This window comes from Penicillium cataractarum (genome assembly GCF_028827025.1).
Source record: "Penicillium cataractarum strain IBT 29864 chromosome Unknown utg000001l, whole genome shotgun sequence".
Taxonomy (NCBI): domain Eukaryota; kingdom Fungi; phylum Ascomycota; class Eurotiomycetes; order Eurotiales; family Aspergillaceae; genus Penicillium; species Penicillium cataractarum.
The window spans coordinates 4,461,433-4,479,250 of record NW_026622737.1 but is presented as its reverse complement, the minus strand read 5'-3'; the positions used below and the strand labels follow the sequence as shown (position 1 = coordinate 4,479,250).

The window sequence follows — 17,818 nt, the reverse complement described above, 5'->3', positions numbered from 1 at the left end:
TTCATCATCATCTACCCCTCTTCCCTCTCTCCCTTCCACTCCCACCTTTCAACCTCCCACCTTCCCCTCTACCGTCATCCATATCCCGCCACAGGGCCCGTTTCTGATTTTCCAGTCCTGGCAGCTCGTTGGCCTTCTTTGTTCCTCTAGACCGGGGATATCCGGTGAGTATCCTTCGCTTCCCCCGCCGCTTTTGCTTACACGGCAGCTGCAGCAGCCTGGCTTCGCCGACTTGCTCTGCCCGTTGGACATCCTTTTACTGTCTCCTTCTGTCTGCTGACTCCTCGGGCCTAATAGATTACAGCCTTCTCTGCCGGCTTTTAGCTCCTGGTTCCTCTTCTTTTTTAATATCATATGAAACTGGAGCTTCTGGGCAACCACGATTCCCCTCAGTCACCATGTCTGAGGCTCAAGGTATGTACTGCAGGCATATACAAGCAACGTCCCGTCGAGATAGTTGCGCCCGGGCTGACATATTTCCCCCTACCAGCAACGGTCGTTCTCCACCCCGTCGGCCCTTTAGGCCCCGAATCCTCGATCACCCGCACCTTCACCCTCTCCAACACCAACCCTATCTTCGAGATCGGTCGGTCGTCGAAACGCGAAGTGAAGAATCGCACCCCAGCCAAGGATAATGGGTGGTTCGACTCTCGGGTGATGTCTCGCGATCATGCTGAGTTGGGCTTCAACATAGATAACGAGGTATTATCATCATACTACCCACCCTTTAGCTGCCTCCCTCGCCGGATGGGATGTGCTAAGCCAAGATACTCGCAGAAGATGATCTACATTCGCGATTTCGGGTCGACCCACGGAACATGGCTGAACAACGTCAAGCTTGTTACCGACGAGGCCACCCCATTGCTTAATGGAGACATCTTACGGTTCGGCATTGACGTCGACCGTGGTGATGGTGCGTCATAGTTACTCTCACCCTGCTTCTGACAAACATGATCGACTAATACTTGTTATAGAAGAGTTTCCAGCTTTGAGCGTCCGCTGCGACGTTACGTGGTCCGAGCCCACCTCTAATCTCGAGATCTCCCCGTGCGATCCATCGGACATGCTATACGACGAGACCACTGATCCAGCACCAACTACATCTGAGTCCAAACCAGCCTCCGAGCTTCGTCCAAGCTCAAACACATTCTGTGTTCCAGATGATGATGAGAGTGACGTAGGGGAGATCAAGGCCAACCAGATTCCCCCTTTCAAGATCGGCGATGGCGATATCACGGTTCTCTATGATGAAAATATCCAGGCTAGTCATCAAGCCTCACACAGACCCGAGTTGCCTTTGGATTCCGGAGTCTATGGTTCTGAATGCGAGGAGGCCTTCCACATGGAGAGCTCCCGTGAAAACTATTCAGAATCAAGCAGTGGAGAGGATTCGGAATTCGACTCTGACCCCTCCTCTTTCAGCCAGGTCGGCGATTCTGAGGAGGAGGAAGGGGATCACTTTGACTACCTAGAATTTCATTATCCAATCAGTGACGACGAACTTTCAGGTTCGGAGGATGGCTCTGATGTTGATTCTGATGCCGATTATGAGGACGAATACTCTGTGGGCCAGGATGAGGATGAGGATGAGTGTATCGACCCGAGTATTCTGACTCATGAGGACAACGTGGCACCGCCCACCCTCAACGAAGCCGTACACAACTTTGCCGAGGTTGTGCACAGCTTCACCCCCAGTGGTGGAATCCCCAAGCCACTTTTCAAGGTTGAGACTCAAGAGCAAGGTCCCAGCTCAGTGCAGAACCAGCACATTTTCTTCCCCAGCCCTTTCCCTCTGACTCCTATTACTCCCGTGCTGGAACAAAAGCGCGAGGAAGATGATGGATCCCAACGTCTTGGTCGCCTGAGCATCCGCGATATGCTTAATCATTACCAAGATGGACCTTTCGCTGGCCCCAGTGACTCGGCATTCAAGGACTCCTCTCTGGAAGAGGAAGTAGTGGCCGAGTCTTCTAGCCCGGCCCCACTCAAGCGAAAGGCTTCTGAGATGGAGTCTCAGGATGCTCAGATTATCGATTCGGTTGTGCCACCATCTGAGAAGCTAGATCTCGAGACCATCTCCCAGTCTCAGGTGGCCGAGGCAATCAGCTCTGCGCTTTCAGAGAGCCCTGAAAGTGAGCCTCCGAAGAAACGAGTCAAAGCCACACACGATACATCCAACAACATGGCAAGTTACACGGCCACCGCCGTGATCAGTGCATTGCTCGGTGGTCTGGGTACCATTGCTCTTCTGGCTGCGCTTCCAGCAGAATATTTCCAGTGATTGCAGACCGAATATACTTTCAACACATGGACGGGAGTTTTCTGGTCTAACCCTCTTTTTTTTCCCTTTTCTTTTTTTCTGTCTATGCACTACTCTTGTGGGCACAAAGCACGATGCATGTTGGCTTTGAGTCACGGGAGGATCGGAGTTGCAGGGACGAGGAGTTCGTGCGTTGGGGCCGGTGGCTACTCTGGTTTCTCTCCTTTTACACTGCTATTCTTTTTTGTTTTTCTCATTGCTTTGACTGTCCAGTAACATGGGTTTGAGCTTCACGGCCATGGCCTTGTTTCTGGGCTTTTACTCGGCGTTGCTTTATGATATCTACCCCCCGTTACTCTCTTGGTTACTCTGCAGATGATAATGACTTGCAAGAATGAATGAATCTCCTATCTTGAAGTTCCCTTCCCTAGTTCTCATGCAGAGTTCGTTCCATCTTGTAAAATCGGCCATGCCATCCCTCCTCCCTCGTGTGATGCCCCTCATTCTCGGCGATGCTCGGTGCTGCCAGGTACGGCCCTTCGACCGCTGGACACGTTTAAAAGGATGAGGAGCACTGTGATGTCATGAGACGGGTCAAATCTGGATAATTCACAATTGTCTTTCGACTGAAGAGACGGTGCCATTGCAATTATATCATTAGTCCTAGAGAGCTTCGGTTTACTCGTTGCTCAACTTTTGATCCTCCCAAGCCAAGTAAAGTCGAGTGCCTTTGAATAGAAAAACAACAATAGGCGGCCATCCTCTTGCCAGGACCAAATCAGATTACGCATTCTCGTTGATCAGAGCGCATAGCGGAGATATCACAAGGATCCTTGTCAATTGGGCTGCAGCTTCCCTACCGATTCATGTCAGCTGACTAGAGAGTGTCCTCGACTGCGTGACTCCGCGGCAACTGGCTTTTCTTTTTCTTTCTCTGTCGAGGATCATGCCACTACCCCCTGGCTCATCGAGCGGCAAGTCCGAAAGAATCAGAGCTATGAAAGATCTTCCAGGCTTCTTTCAACCCCGCTGGTCTCAATTAGCCTCTTCAATGCTCTGATGGTGGATCCGGGGCCATGGCCGAGAACGTCTGTTACCGCCGATGTCAAGCCCCTTCCCCAGCCTGCATCGAAATCCCGAGCCTAGCGCGTGATGGAGGATGGCTGGCTGCAGCTTTCTCTCAGTGAGCGCTTCGATCTACAGGACTCGAACAAGCCCTAGTTGGACCCCGCCTGGAGCTGCTTCTCTTGTCCTCTCTTTCATGCAACAAAAATCCTTGAGGGCCGGCCCTTCCGTACGAACCGATGAGAACGACTACAGTATCAGCCGTCCCACAACTCCAGGCACATATCTAATGCTGAGTGGCTGCACGGGATTCCTGAGCGGAGAATATCCACCTCTTGCAATACGTCACCCAGACACCTCAGCTCTAGTGTGGATCGTGGATCATCTTTGGATCTCAACGGCTGCCAGGGGTCCCCTTGTCTCCGACACATCTCAAGTCTGGCCCTGAGTCTTAACACGGGAGAATTTGTGCCCATCTTGCAATCCCATCCCAGAGTGGAAACAACTTTCCGGTTTTTTGAGGTCTCTACCTTGTTGACGGATACTTGCTTAAGGAAACAAAACTTACAGTCGTGGCCCACGCCTGCATTTCTTTCCATGATTTTTCGTTGGTCACTCTCTTGTACGCTGTGATCTTGGTTACATACTATTGGCCCCGAGGTTGGCTTTTCGACGTGTTACAGGCGCTGCTATTCGCCCGTTTAATACCTCCCCATCCTATGCAAGAGAATTGTGGTGACCCACACATCATGATTCAAGCCAGGGAAATACACTTGCCCTCGGAGCTCTGGAACAGGCCCCTCATGCATCAGGATTGTCCGTGACCACGTTCCTTCAATCCGTCGATGCCTATCTCGTGCCCATTGGGCATATCTGATCGTCTTGGACCCTTTCTAAGACGGCGAAACCAGAGTTGTGCATTGCATGCACCTTGGGGGCACATGCACTCCAACATTTCATGCACGAGGCACCGCCCCCAGCGCCCTCCCACCAACCTACTTGTCCGCCACGAAGTTGAATGTGAAGTGGGCGTTCAATATCCCGTTTCCTCTGCTTTCAATGCATGCGGATGGCCATCTGACTACTAACATGAATTGGTGACATGGTCGTCTCAAGCAACGCCACCCCCTACTCCCGTCAAGATACAAAGAACGTCTTGTCTAAAAGGGGTAAGTATTCGTATGAAACTCTTAGATGCAGCCGCCTTGGCTGAAAAATAACACCTATATGAGTTAACTTGCCCTCGGCCTCGTCTGGGTGCTTCGTAAGTCTCGGAAATGAGATCATACACGCATGGCTTTCTGCAGCTATCCGTGGACGGGCCAACTCATTCGGGCTTTCTCTAGCGAGAACATCTATGCAATTGAACCCCTATGCAATTGAACCCCTATGCAATTGAACCCCCAGCCCGGGTAAGTGGATTTTTACTAATACACATGCAATTGTGATACGGTCAAGGCCCGACGATCCTGGATATCCATCATACATGTTCGCTAGTCGTAACACAAGGCTGTGGTGGCTGCCATGCGATTGGGGACTTATTTTCCGCCTGGCAACACCGAGTCCAGGATTGGTGATCCCCTGCCCAACAATCAGCCTGTCTCTGATTCGCGGTTTACGAATGATTCCCGTGCGATAATCCCTGCGTTATTCCGCTGGTTTCGTCGTCTCGAGCCGCCGCTATTGAAGAACAGCCGTCCAACCCAGGACACCGTTGCAGTCAAATCGTAGCAACTGCTATTCAACCTTGGCCCTCTTGTGAACTTGAGGGTCATCAGGGCATTCTCCATAACTCAGTTGACTAACATTGATCGCTATGACCCACAAAATCAAATGCCCGGCCCAGCCAGCTTGGCCAGTTTCAACAACCCTGAACTTGCATCTTAGGATACATTGGCCTAAGATCTAGGTGCGCCATCTTGCGCCCCTCCAATATGTACCCCTCTTGAGCTTCGGGACCAGACTAGACCTAAGATGGCGCATGCACCGTTCTCTGTACATGCCAGATCTACAACTGCCGGTCTCATTGGTAGATCGGATTCTGGAAATATGTCGTCTGCCCCAGGGTGACCGACCTCAATATTGGATAAGGCTTAATCCTCGGCCTGCGAAGCCGCCAGTCGTTACGACACAATGTCCTGCTGATCAGCCGGACGGTCCCCATTTATCTAGGATCGCTGGGGTTATCGAATTTTTATTTTTATTGATCTTTTTGTTAGATTATCGGACAATGTAACCGTTTAAGCTTGAGAGGTCGTGTGCCACTAACACGCCCCCCTCGCATGTATAAGAGTCCTCGCTCCTTGTCTACTCTATTTCCGGACTTGTTGCACTCTGGACTGGGTAGGATTTTATCCTTGTTAGATTGCTGACTCCAACACGTTGCCTGCTTTCCTGTTGGTTCCGTTGTTGGTCATCATTAAAGATATATTCATAAGGCTGTGATTTCTCGTTGCCCTCGCACCCTCATTTACAATTATCAACCAGTTAAACCGGAAAGAAGAAAACCATCTGCTTCTCCATATCAACTATATTAACTGCATATTCTACGGTAGCTTGCGTACCTCGCCACATTCATCTCAGAATACCTCTTCCAACTTTGAGCGACCATTCCACTTGCCGAGCCGCTCTACCACTACCAACACAATGACCTCTTTGAAATTTTCAAGTTTCCACCTCGACCCGGACCATATCTCATGTATCGGCGGTCGAACAGTTGTAACATGCCGAGACTGCGCTGGCAATGCTCCAAGGTAGCTACCAAATCCTCAAATCTTCTGGTCTCGCATGGAATACTTACCCGACTTCTAGAGGCGCGATCTGTACTAGTTGCGGCGGTCGTGGCTTCAACATTTTCACCTGTGGTCACTGCAATCCATCAGCAGTAGTAGCAGCTTCTAGTCTCTCCAGTACTACCGGGGCTTCCGCTACAGCCAGCACAACACCAGGCTCATCCGCACCATCTTCTCCCGGCTCACTAAGTCGGAGCCCATCTACTTCCTATCCGTCACATAGTGACCCCCGAACGGGTCGAGCGTGGAGGCCACCTGGTGATTCTAGAGATGGAACAAATTGTGGACGTGTGGGAACAAAAACACCACGCAATCTTTGATCTATGATGGGCTCTCTGGCTGAGTCTCTTCACAAACTAGGTGGTGATTATCTGCAAGGGGCTGGTATGCAGCCTTGTTTTGCTTCTTTTTTCTACATGTAGCGCTGATCTCACTGGATGCAATATTTCTGTTGGTATACTTCGACATTTATGGTCTGGCCTTGAGGAATTCTGTGGCATGGGCGCAAATTGGGTTGGTGTATGTTTCGGTCTTTATTTTTGTAGTTTTGTTCGTTTATCACTAGCATCCGGAATGCACACAATTGATTTGGGATCATATTCATGGCACTATAAGAAATTATTGTAACACTACGACGCTTAGAAACAAACCTTATGAGTAGCACATAGTTCATTCGATATCTATCTATTAAACCCTTCTGTATATTAGGGAGAGTTCGTTTTTTTTGAAACAGGAGCGGGAAAGAAAGGCCTAGCTAGATACTATTTAACCTCTTCTGTCTATAAAGGTCATTTAGAATGTCTTTCTAGTTATCTTTTTAGAGAATCCTAGTAAGCTCTCTCGATTTATCTTTCAAAGTATAGCGAACAAGATGATTTAGAAGCCCAGTTAGGGGGTCAAGCTTTTAGTAATTCACGTATCTCTGCTGCCAAGGTCACGGATAATCTTGGTTTCATTGTACCGTTTTATACTCATCGAGGAGGTACGTTTTTAATTAGGCCTAGCGTTGTAGTGGAACGAACGTTTCTTGTAGTGCCGTGAGTATGATCCTTGGTTTGATGGATCATTTCTACTACGAGGGTTGCAACACGGTATTCCCATCCATCCGAAACTTCATTTCACGTTATTCGACAGAATCTCTCCTTGTAACCGGCACACTCTCTCCACAGCAGTAGGTCAATGCAACGTCAACCAGAATCTTTATGTGTAAAATATAGTTTTGATAAAAGAATTCCATGTCATTAGAAGTTTAGTGGTCCCTTTGCCTTATATCTAGATGTAACCTGACAAATAACTAGAACAACTTCTGGGTCCGAGCCCGGAGCATCGGTCCAAAGATATACAAAGGCAGAGCCAGGAAGATGCAAGCCCACTGAATACCAGCAAACTCATAGAACATCTTCGCGACGCCCTCCTTGGCCATCCAAGCATAGGCACCCTTGGCCAGTCCGAATGCAACCACGTTCTTCGAGGCGTTGACCAGCACAAGCGCCTCGCCGCTAGTCCTGGGGTATGAGTCCACAACATAGGACAGCATGACCGAAGGCACCAAGGTCAGACCGGCGGCGGAGATGGCTGCACCGACGGCGGGCTTGACGTAGTGCTCTTGGCGAGCGATGGTATATCCGAAGATGACCAGACCGACGGGGCAAATAAGGAAGGGGAAGATCAAGGCGGGCAGACGGTGCTCGGGCTTGTGGACATTGTTGTTACGCTTGCGAAGCCAGCGGGAGAGGAGATCGGTCAGAGGACCGGCGATCGGCCAGGCGATCACGATGCCAACGAAGCTGCTGAGGGTGAAGAGACCGAGGTCGGCAGAGGTGAAGAGGTAAGGAGGTGCCGATAGCAGAGAAGGGGTGAGGGTTGAAATGGCGACGACACTAATCAAGGTTAGAAGACTGATTCAGAGAGAGATAGACAATGTTCAAGGAAGTCGTTTACTTACCCGCCAAGGACAACACCGTACATGATCGAGGCGATCAACACGCCAGGAATAAGGAGCAGAGGGAAGGGAAGAACGAAAAGGTAGGCGAAGTACTTGGCCACGCCAGCTTTCTGGGCACCCTTGGTGAGGCCCACGGTGAAGAGTCCCTTGAAGTATTCACCATAGTCCATGCTGGCACGGTCGCCGACCTGCGATCTCGTCGGGATAGACTCCAGGTGGCTATGGGCGTCCTTTTCAACCTCCTCGGTCTGCTCTTCGGTCTCATCAACATCGGGCTCGTAGATGGTCTCCGGCAGCATGAAGATGGTGGTCACAAAGTTGACTGCGGCGATGATGGCGCAGAGGATGAAGAACCAGCGCCAGCCACGGGCCTCGATGAGGTAGCCGGCAATCATGGGTCCAATCTGGGAACCACCGGACAGGAAGGCAGCATAAACTGCCATTGCACTGGCATAGTTTCGCTCGAAGAAGAGATCTATGGGGGGTTGTTAGGTTGATGCTTTCGCGATCGGGAAAAGGAGAGGGTCGTGACATACCTGCGAGGATACTGGGTCCCAGCGACTCGATAGCACCATATCCTATGTTAAATTAGCCAAGGTGCAATCGAAAATTACTTGATGTATCCAACTTACCGAAACTGGCAAAGACTCGCGATGCGAGCAGGCTGTTGTACGTGGGGGCAACGGCACTCCAGATGATTCCACCCAAGAACATCGCCATAGAGAAGATAACAACCGGACGCTTTCCAAAGCACAAGGCAAGAGGCATCCAGAATAGGTTAGCCAAACCCATGGCCAGTACGGAATATGTGACTAGTGCCGATAGCATGTCATTGTCGGCATGGAAATAGGCAGCAAGAGATCCGAATCCCGTCGTGATTCCCGACTATTCATAGCCGAAATTAGGAATATGGCCGTGGTGAAGCAGAAATAGTAAGGATGAAACTCACCGAGTACATATTTCCCATAAAAACGTAGACATTGACAGTGAGCAAGGCGGCATACCGCACCCGTTGCGGGAAAAGCTGCCGACATTAGCCATTCAAAGTCATTCCAGGAGTAAACGACAGGAGGCTACATACTCTGGGATCGACAACCGTCATTGTGGGTAAACGTCCAACCGCTGGGGAAGGTATCAAACGTGGGGAAAGTCGTACGATTCTGGGATGATCAAGACAGAAGGGGGAGTCGCCCCATATAAGCAGCAGCTCCGGCATCAACGCTCGGGAAATGCACAAGCCGCGCTGGAAGTTCCATTGCTGGCTTAGCCTAGCATACTAGCATTGATAGGTCCATTTCCCCGCGGATGAGCCGTGATCACGAATCAAAATTGACTGGGGTTGCTGGAGAGGGTCTTCGGGATGTCCGTGGGGGAGATTCGGATGCGCGTCGGGTCCACATCCCTACGACGCCTCTTTAAGCGAGCATTCATCAGGATTCATTGGTAGAGTTTGGCGATTGGCGATGAGAAAAGTGATGGTTTATTTTCTTCTTCAGGGTCCGGAATCCGGGAACCCATGTAAATCCTGTCAAGCTCTTTGGCGGTTCTTTATTTGAGCCGCCTGCCGTGATAGAGTGAGGTTCTTGGGAGAGTCGAGATGCTCGGTCAAGCCCTAAAGCCGCAAGCCTCTAAAGCGCCACTAAACGAGACTCGGTCAACGAATATGGTCATGAGGTTTGATGGGATGACCAGACCCATACCTTGTCGGCTGAATGGAGAATGTATTCCCATCATAGTGACTCAATATTCTTGATCTGGTGTCGACTTCCCCAGATTCTTGTCGGTCTAGTCTTGGTACCCCAGGCTGACCCACGAGGGTATGAAAGTTCAGCTCCCCCGCGATGATATGCACCCCGGACACTGACGGCAAGCCGCGTTACCGAGTGGATGAAGGTATCCACCGAGAAGGCGTCTCGCTGGACTTGCTCGTGCATTGACAGTTTCGTGGTTGAATTCGTTGAGACTGGAAATTCCGAGCGTCGGCTTTCCCGAGCGCGGGGCGAGTTCAAGTTCCGGTCGGCCTCGGCCTTTCCGGCGAAATTAACACCGACAGCGCGAGCTACGAATAACTTCTTGAGCGTGAGAAGGTCCTTCTTCTTTGAAATATTCAAGAGAGACCTCGTTTGCGTTGAGTTCTCATTGTTGTGGCTGGTATATCTATCTCTTTTGACATCCGAGTCGTCAGCCATTACAACCCTTCAACATGGTAAGTTTAGTGCAGACTTTCCATCTGCTTACCCCCCTGCTGAGATTCAAACAACACAGGTCTCCCAAGAAGCTCGTCTCCGCGTTGTCATTGTCGGCGCTGGCCTTAGTGGCATTGCCACGGCCATCTCTGCCGCCCTCTCTGGTCACTCCGTCCAGGTCATCGAGCAAGCACCGGAGCTAGCCGAGGTTGGCGCTGGTCTGCAGATTACCCCGAATGCCTCGCGTCTCCTCAAATACTGGAAGCTCCGGGATTCACTATGGGAGGCAGCGGCCGAGCCCACGAAGCTGACCGTCCACCGGTACTCGGGCGAAGTGTTGGCTCACGACGACGCTTTCGATAAGGGCATCCATGCTAAGTATGATGATGCACCCTTTGTTGATTTGCACCGAGTGGATCTCCAACAAGGCTTGTATGCGCGCGCTCAAGACCTGGGCGTGACCTTCCACCTGGGTGAGAGAATTGAGCGTGTCGACTTTGATACTACCACCGTCCACTCGGTGGCGGGAAACCAATACACCGGTGATCTGATTGTCGCGGCGGACGGCTTGTGGTCTCAGTGCCGAGAGGCATTCGAAGGAAGAAAGGATGAGCCTCTTCCGACGGGTGATCTGGCGTATCGGATTGTCTTGACTTCTGACCAGGTTACTGACCCGACGCTCAAGGCGCTCGTGGAGAACCCCGAGGTGCACTTCTGGGTTGGACCTGGCGCTCATGCTGTGGGCTACTCTGTCCGAGGAGGAAGCATGTACAACATTGTCTTGCTGGTGCCTGATAATTTGCCACCGGGTGTCTCAAGACAGGCTGGCTCGGTGGATGAAATGAAGGAGCTGTTTGTTGGTTGGGATCCAATGTATGTGTATCTGGTTACACATGTGGAGTTTCACTGGCTAACCCATTGTCCTCAGTCTTACCAAGTTCCTGGACTATGTCACAACCGGTAGCATCGACAAGTGGAAGCTGATGCACCGTAAGTTTAAGTACATTGTGAATTCAGTTCAAGATTGATACTAACATGAATTTAGACGGTGAGATGGAGAAGTGGGTCAATGACAAGTCGAACCTTGTCTTCATGTATGTGCCAATTGACATCAAGGTATCTTTGAGATTATTAACTAATTATTTCGAATAGCGGCGACTCTTGCCACCCTATGCTTCCCTATCTGGCACAAGGTGCCAACTCCTCATTAGAGGACGGTGCCGTTCTCGGCCTCTTGCTGGGACACATGACGGATAAGGCCCAGCTGCCACGTATCCTGCGTCTATATGAGAGCCTTCGCAAGTCTCGAGGAGAGGCTATCGTTCGGGAGACGTTCAAGCAGGTAAGCTTTGAAACTTTCCCTTCTCAGTGTCATGAGAATGTAATATCTAACAGCCGTATCTACAGAGACACGACTTCCACATGGTGGATGGTGAAGAGCAGAAGAAGCGTGATGAGGTTTTCCTCTCGCAGCTTGGCAAGGAGATTAAGGGAGCTTTCCCCAGTCGATGGTAAGAAGTCTCGACCCCGTCTTCAAAGTACATGTCTAATACAAATCTCCGAACAGGACATGCCCGGAAGTTCAGCCCTGGCTATACGGCTACGATGCCATCAAGGAGGTCGAGAAGGCTGTGGCTCAGAACCCAGAAGTCTTCGGAAAGCAGACTTCTCGATCATCCTGTTCAGTTTTGTAAACCTTTTATACACAATTTAGCATTTCATATAGTTCTGTTTCAATATATGCATTATACATGGAAGACTCATTAAATCTTGTTTACAGTAAAAAGCTATCAGAGTCGAGATCTATAGATTGTTTCAATAATGTACACTATACCCGCGAGAACTTCGCCCCAGGAGGTTCCATACTCACCTCTTCATCAACGAGAACTGTTCGGCCTTCGCACTCAACAAAGGCACAAAGTCCTTTCCCTCACAAATCTCCATGGCTTTCCGATACGCCGGTCTCTCCCCAACCCTCTTCAAATAAGCCAAGATATGCCTATGCTTCTCCACATCATACTCAACAGGACAAAAGCCACGCATAGTAGTCAACGTGAAAAAAGTCATAATGTCCGCAGCCGTAAGCATCTCACCAGCAAGATACGCGCCCGTCTCAGCAAGTCTATCCTCCATCATAGACAATAAATGATCCCACTTTGCCAACGTCCGCACAACAACGGGGGAGTTAGGATCCGACGCCGGGCCGCGAGCCATAAGAACCCGGAAGAGAGCCGGTTGAAGGCTTCCATTAGCGAAATGATACCATTCTAGGTAATTCGGGTACGCCGATCCGTCTTTCGGGGTAGGCGCGAGTGCTCCCTTTCCGTGGACGGCGATGATGTAGTCGATGATAGCGCCTGATTCGGCGAGGACGACGCGGGATTGGGTGACGGTGGATGGATCGTCTTCCATGACTGGGGCTGTTCCGGCTGGGTGGAGGTCTTTGATTGATTGGGGGGCGAAGATGGGGTCTCGCTTGTGGTGGACGAGTTTGTAGTCTAGGTTGAGTTCTTCGGCGAGCCAGATTATGCGCTCGGATTGGGAGAGGCCCAGGTGGTGCAGGGTGAGTGGCATTTTTGCGAGTAATAGGAGTGGCTGTACAATGGGACAATTATGTGTAGGTGAGACGGTGAGGAGATGTTCTTGAAGAAAATAATGGCCTGGAATTTAAAGTATTGTCGATCGGGGAAGTTCCTCGGCTTTAAATAGCTTGCTAAAAGCTGAGGTTACACTCGTGTACCTCGTGTTTCGAGGTCTGGGGTATGACGTCGAATAAGATTTATGACCAATAATCAGAGTCTAGAATCTAGATCGACGATCTGATAATCGATAGTAACCAACTACTACTGTGAGTCAAACTTAGTGCTATGCCAGCCTTGCCAAGGCAGAAAGGAAAACGGGTTTAAGCATTCGATAAGTCCGCACGGTCAGCACTAAGACAAGAAAGGTAGGACTCCTCCGTAAAACCACGAGTAAATTCATGACTCGACATAATAATTCATAAATATCTATACATCCTCATACACAATTATCCACCTTATAGCCCCCCCCCCCCCCACACCCTAATCACCATCCAGCATAGGCAAGCCCCCGATATCATCAAAAAGCCGGGCAATCCCATCAAAGGAATAATCCGGGAACCCGAATCCATAAGCCCACTCTGGAATTTCAAAGCCCTGGCCAACCCCTGCTTCCGTAGATGCCGGCACTTCCTCAGTGCCATCACCTGGACCGGACGCAGGCTGCTGCGCACCGGAAGCTCGGAAATCACGAAGATACTGCCGTATAATCTCGACTGATTTCCGGGCGACGACGGATTCATCCATGGACTCGAGGATTTCCACGCCCATCTCGACGGAACGGAGAAGGGGCATGGTGTCGGCGCACATTCCAAGTTTGGACATGGGGAGGAGGAGGGTGGATGTGGCGAACATTACATAGGTTGTGTTGTACCACCTAGTTAGATGTTAATATTGCGGTGGGTGAGGTTGACCTTTGGTTATAAGGTACGTACCAGCATCGGAAAAATGTGTGCACTCGGTAGATGTCATGAATCACCTCGATTGTCTTCATGGCCGCATCCAAACACTTGGCAATCGTTTCTTCTAGTTCATTGGGTGGATGTCGGAGTTTGCGAGTGAAATGGCTCAGGAATGGTCGGAACAACAGCATTTTCACATTGTAATATCCTGGAAGAAGGTTAGATTTTGTACTAGCGTGAGTATGGTGTTAAAAACTCACGAATTGCCAGCACGAGGCGCTGCCTCCGAGCCCACTTGGGATCACGAAGTGCGCTACGCGACAGCCTATAAGCGCCGATATCTGGCTTAATCCTCTCCGGTAGCCTCGCGAGCCAGCGATCCATCTCCATCTCGATTTGCAGAGCTAGCTGGAGTTTCTCTTGGAGAGTGATGCGTGAATGGTAAATTTGAACAGATACTCGTCGTATGATCTGGGCAAAGTCAATCATCCACGGGATAATGGCATATTCGGTGTCATCGCGGTCTGGAATGGCTCTGTTGTGGTATTCGTCCATTCCAAGAGTATCTGGTCTGCCCACGGAAAAGCTCATTTCACTATGATCAATCAGTAACTACTCTATAGGGGAAAGGTAGATGCCCAAATTTCCTACATTTCCAGCGAGAACATGCCCCTGAATAACCAGTCAGCAAGTAAAACATTGCAAATCATGAAGACGAGGTTGTCGACTTACCACCAAGTCTTCGAGATCCAGCTCGAACGAGGATCTTTGGGGCACTCCACTTCTCGATTGAACCCAGCAGAGAGACATGTGCGTACCGCCAGACCCAAGTACATATAAGCCACTAACCAACATTAGCATACCCTGCATATCAAGCAGTTGAATATACTCACAATTTGGATTCAACTCGTTTTGGCAGATCTTGGCCTAGCAATTGTAAGCACGGTCCTCACAGCCAGAATGATCCTCACATACCATCATGTAAAGACACTGCACCGTTTCAAGGTCATTCGAAAACCGCAAATAATTCAGATACGCCTGAGCCTCACCAAACAATTTCCGGCTCCACTCAAAGCGCCCTAGCCCAGCAAGCTTATCTTCGTCCCAAACACGCACCAATGCGCCAAAGGATAGTACGCTCAGATATAGAGCGACGAAGCTAGGCTCCGGTGTATGTGACCGGTTGAACCAGAGGTCATTTGCACGTAATAAAAAGTCCTCTTTGTCGATGAATGGGTGGATGAAATGGATATTCTCGAAATACCCGTTCATAAACACATGGGCCTGGTCAAAGTAATAGTTCTGCTGCTCAATCGCAGCGGTCGGCCCGGTGGCATAAGACGGCGAGAAACTTGGATTGTGTAGGGTGGAGATTAGCGAGAAATCGGATGGTCGGGGATACGGCTCTTCGTGGCTCTTCGGTTCTCGTGCCTTTTTCAAATGGCCGATAATCGCTGCTGATGAGGTACTCCCGTAGAACTCGATGCCGTTTGTGTGGTGGTTCAATTCTTTGATTTCGTCGTCTGCGCTCTCGGCGGACTCTTCATGTGTCGTGTCACCCGGTAATTTGGCTGGTTCCTGGGGCGTAGACCCCGTTCGGGGCATCGAGCATGGAGTGGTTTCTATTCCTGTCGGTGCTGGGGGCTGGGTTACTGGTAGTTTTGTTGATTGCGGGGATGCTGTGACTCGAGCTTCGGCATTACGCAACCTCGAAGCCAGTTCCTCGACCTTTTTCTCGAGGTCGGTGACATAGCTGCAGGAGATGTTAGCTACGGTGCAACACATGGTGCGATGTCAATCATATCCTACCTGGCAGATCGGTTGCTTTCCCGTTCCCGATAATTCCCCTGGTACACACAATTCAACTGACTCTCTGTAGCACTCGTTAGCGGATCCGATCGTACAGAAATTCGAACACTCGCTCGAAGAGACCCCACTTTTACAATGCGAGCACGGATACTGCTCATCGCACTTATACTTCTTCGTCCTGCAGCGGTCGCAAGCCTGCGCGGCGCGTGGCCTCTTCGTCCGCTTGGGCGCCGGTTCATCCGCAGCAAAGGGCGGCGTACTCTGGTGAGTTTGCATTATCCAGACATCGTTCGCAGCCCGCGAAATCTGTCACGTCCGGGGTAATGGGGTATCTCGCGCGTATATTGGCGTGGAGATGGGCGCTAGTTCAATGCAGATGGTGATAACGACGCAACGTCCGGAAAATCCGGATTGTCGGACGTGCCCCCCCTTGGTCCACGTGACACTCCGCGGGGACGGTCGTGTCCGTGGGAATCCGGGGGCCAATCAGGGAGAGGAGGTACTGGGGCTAATTGGTGCTAAGTGGTGTCACATTATTAATGTTGGGTTGGGGGCAAGATAGTTCGGCAAATGCAGACAGATAGTGGCTGTGGTTAATGGCCTATTTGCCGATGTACTACGGGCGTGTGTGTTGGAGATCCACATTGGTATGTCTGGAATTTGGACTGAAAAAAAAATGAGATTTCATATGCCGCTATATACATTTAGATCTATTCATTTGGCTCATACACATAATCATCTTAGAAGGTAATCTTAAGCTCCTCCGCAACCGAGGCCAGCTTTGATGAATCGTACTCGGGGGCCTGGTCTGGCAGAACGACTTCCTCGATCTGCTTACCGGCCTGGTGGATCAGAGACTCAATACCATCACCGTCGGCAAAGGAGTGGACCTTGACATATTTGCTCTCGAAGCCGAGGGAGAAAGCCTGGCCGGCAGGAATCACCACGGTCTCGCCCTCGCGGAAGATAGTCTCGCCCACACCCTCCAGGCTCACCTTGAGAGCACCCTCCATGACGCAGAGACAGTGGTCCACAGAGGCGAAAGTGATATACTTGGAGAACACAGTCTCGCCGTAGTCCTTGGAAGACTCGATGCTAGAAATCGCACAGACACCGGTGCTCTGCTTCGTCGTAACGAAAGGACGAGACATAACACCACCCAACATCCAGCGAGGACCGGTGTTGGCGCGCAGGAAGTAACCCTGGTGGCCCTCGGGAAGCTTCTCGTCCTCCTTGGTCCAGTCGCTAACCTCGGGGGGCACGTAGTGGGGCTGGAAGACGACGTCGAACTTGCCCTTGGCGGCCATGACCTTGGGGATCAACAGAGACTTGAGATCGCGGTTGTCGGTCTCGGGCACCAGGATACCCTCGTAGGGCTCGGAGACGTAACGGAAGAAGTCCACCCAGTCACCGGGGGTGATCAGGCCCTGGAGCTCCGTGTGGGGACCGACCATTTCGGGGTTGTGAATGACAGTCTATAAGGGACAGTGTTAGTTTAACGTCTTACCAAGTCCACAGCTTAACAGGAAGAAGTGCACATACGGGAGGAATATAGGCAAAGTCGCCAGGGCCCAGAATACGGCACTGAGGACCGTTCCACAGCTTCAGATAGCCCTTTGTGACCAAGAAGACATCGTGGGCCTTCTCGTGGTAGTGGAAACCCGGAGCATCAGAGACAGTCGCGCCACTCTGGAAGACCGCCATGAGACCATTGGTCTGCTTGGAGGAAGTCAGAATGCGGAACACACCCTTACTGCCGGGAATGGTGATGCGCTCGCCCTCGAGTTGAGGGATAGCATAAGGCACCCGCTCAGCGGGGGGCTGATTTGAGAATGGGAGAGACATTGTGTGTGGAGGGGGTATTTTTTGCAGGAAGATGTTCAAGGGGAAGAATCGATCGAAGGTCCTTGGAGTGGCGGAGGGAGCTTTTTTAGTTTTAAACTTGCCGAAAGTTGCAGCTGGTCGGGATGCGGGGGACCTGATGCCGAGGGCGGAGAAGCCGTCCTCGGAAGATCCGAGTTGTCTCTGGAGGAGGTTTTGTTTGGGGAAGGAATTCATTGTGAATTTTGATTTGTCCATTCTATGGCCCCAGTTATTGGCTTCTGCCTGAGTCGGTCAATTGGACCATCTTCCTACACGGAGTCGGTGCGAGAAGAGGCCGAAGTGCGAGTCGGCCTCCGTCTGGCTGGCTGCCGATTTTTTTTTCACGGCAGTGATTCATCTCCGGAGGAGACAATGTGGCACTAAGCCGGTGGACTCATTGGACCTAGGCCATTAAAT

General features: G+C 50.9%; 6 protein-coding genes across 6 annotated transcripts; 2 read left to right on the top strand and 4 right to left on the bottom strand.

Moving 5' to 3' along the window:
• Window positions 1-398: 398 nt before the first annotated feature.
• Window positions 399-2,281, top strand: N7496_001559 (FHA domain protein; the record flags this gene model as incomplete). Its single annotated transcript, XM_056694490.1, has 3 exons — window positions 399-414; window positions 491-913; window positions 975-2,281. The coding sequence occupies 3 exons, from the start codon at window positions 399-401 to the stop codon at window positions 2,279-2,281; spliced, it is 1,746 nt and encodes a 581-aa protein (XP_056561219.1).
• Window positions 2,282-7,411: 5,130 nt separating this feature from the next.
• N7496_001558 (putative MFS transporter) lies at window positions 7,412-9,164 on the bottom strand (the record flags this gene model as incomplete). Its single annotated transcript, XM_056694489.1, has 6 exons — window positions 7,412-7,997; window positions 8,063-8,537; window positions 8,599-8,640; window positions 8,695-8,947; window positions 9,012-9,086; window positions 9,144-9,164. The coding sequence occupies 6 exons, from the start codon at window positions 9,162-9,164 to the stop codon at window positions 7,412-7,414; spliced, it is 1,452 nt and encodes a 483-aa protein (XP_056561218.1).
• A 785-nt stretch (window positions 9,165-9,949) lies between these two features.
• N7496_001557 (putative monooxygenase) lies at window positions 9,950-11,942 on the top strand (the record flags this gene model as incomplete). Its single annotated transcript, XM_056694488.1, has 6 exons — window positions 9,950-11,121; window positions 11,177-11,238; window positions 11,294-11,342; window positions 11,401-11,590; window positions 11,656-11,759; window positions 11,816-11,942. 6 exons carry the CDS (start codon window positions 9,950-9,952, stop codon window positions 11,940-11,942), a joined length of 1,704 nt encoding a protein of 567 aa, XP_056561217.1.
• A 172-nt stretch (window positions 11,943-12,114) lies between these two features.
• On the bottom strand, window positions 12,115-12,822 carry N7496_001556 (glutathione S-transferase family protein; the record flags this gene model as incomplete). The annotated part of the gene is made up of 1 exon (XM_056694487.1): window positions 12,115-12,822. The coding sequence occupies one exon, from the start codon at window positions 12,820-12,822 to the stop codon at window positions 12,115-12,117; it is 708 nt and encodes a 235-aa protein (XP_056561216.1).
• A 488-nt stretch (window positions 12,823-13,310) lies between these two features.
• On the bottom strand, window positions 13,311-15,814 carry N7496_001555 (Zn(II)2Cys6 transcription factor; the record flags this gene model as incomplete). The annotated part of the gene is made up of 9 exons (XM_056694486.1): window positions 13,311-13,704; window positions 13,763-13,937; window positions 13,990-14,324; window positions 14,381-14,401; window positions 14,462-14,573; window positions 14,623-14,656; window positions 14,705-15,482; window positions 15,539-15,602; window positions 15,667-15,814. The coding sequence occupies 9 exons, from the start codon at window positions 15,812-15,814 to the stop codon at window positions 13,311-13,313; spliced, it is 2,061 nt and encodes a 686-aa protein (XP_056561215.1).
• A 464-nt stretch (window positions 15,815-16,278) lies between these two features.
• On the bottom strand, window positions 16,279-17,383 carry N7496_001554 (cupin domain-containing protein; the record flags this gene model as incomplete). Its single annotated transcript, XM_056694485.1, has 2 exons — window positions 16,279-17,013; window positions 17,081-17,383. 2 exons carry the CDS (start codon window positions 17,381-17,383, stop codon window positions 16,279-16,281), a joined length of 1,038 nt encoding a protein of 345 aa, XP_056561214.1.
• Between the last annotated feature and the right edge of the window lie 435 nt (window positions 17,384-17,818).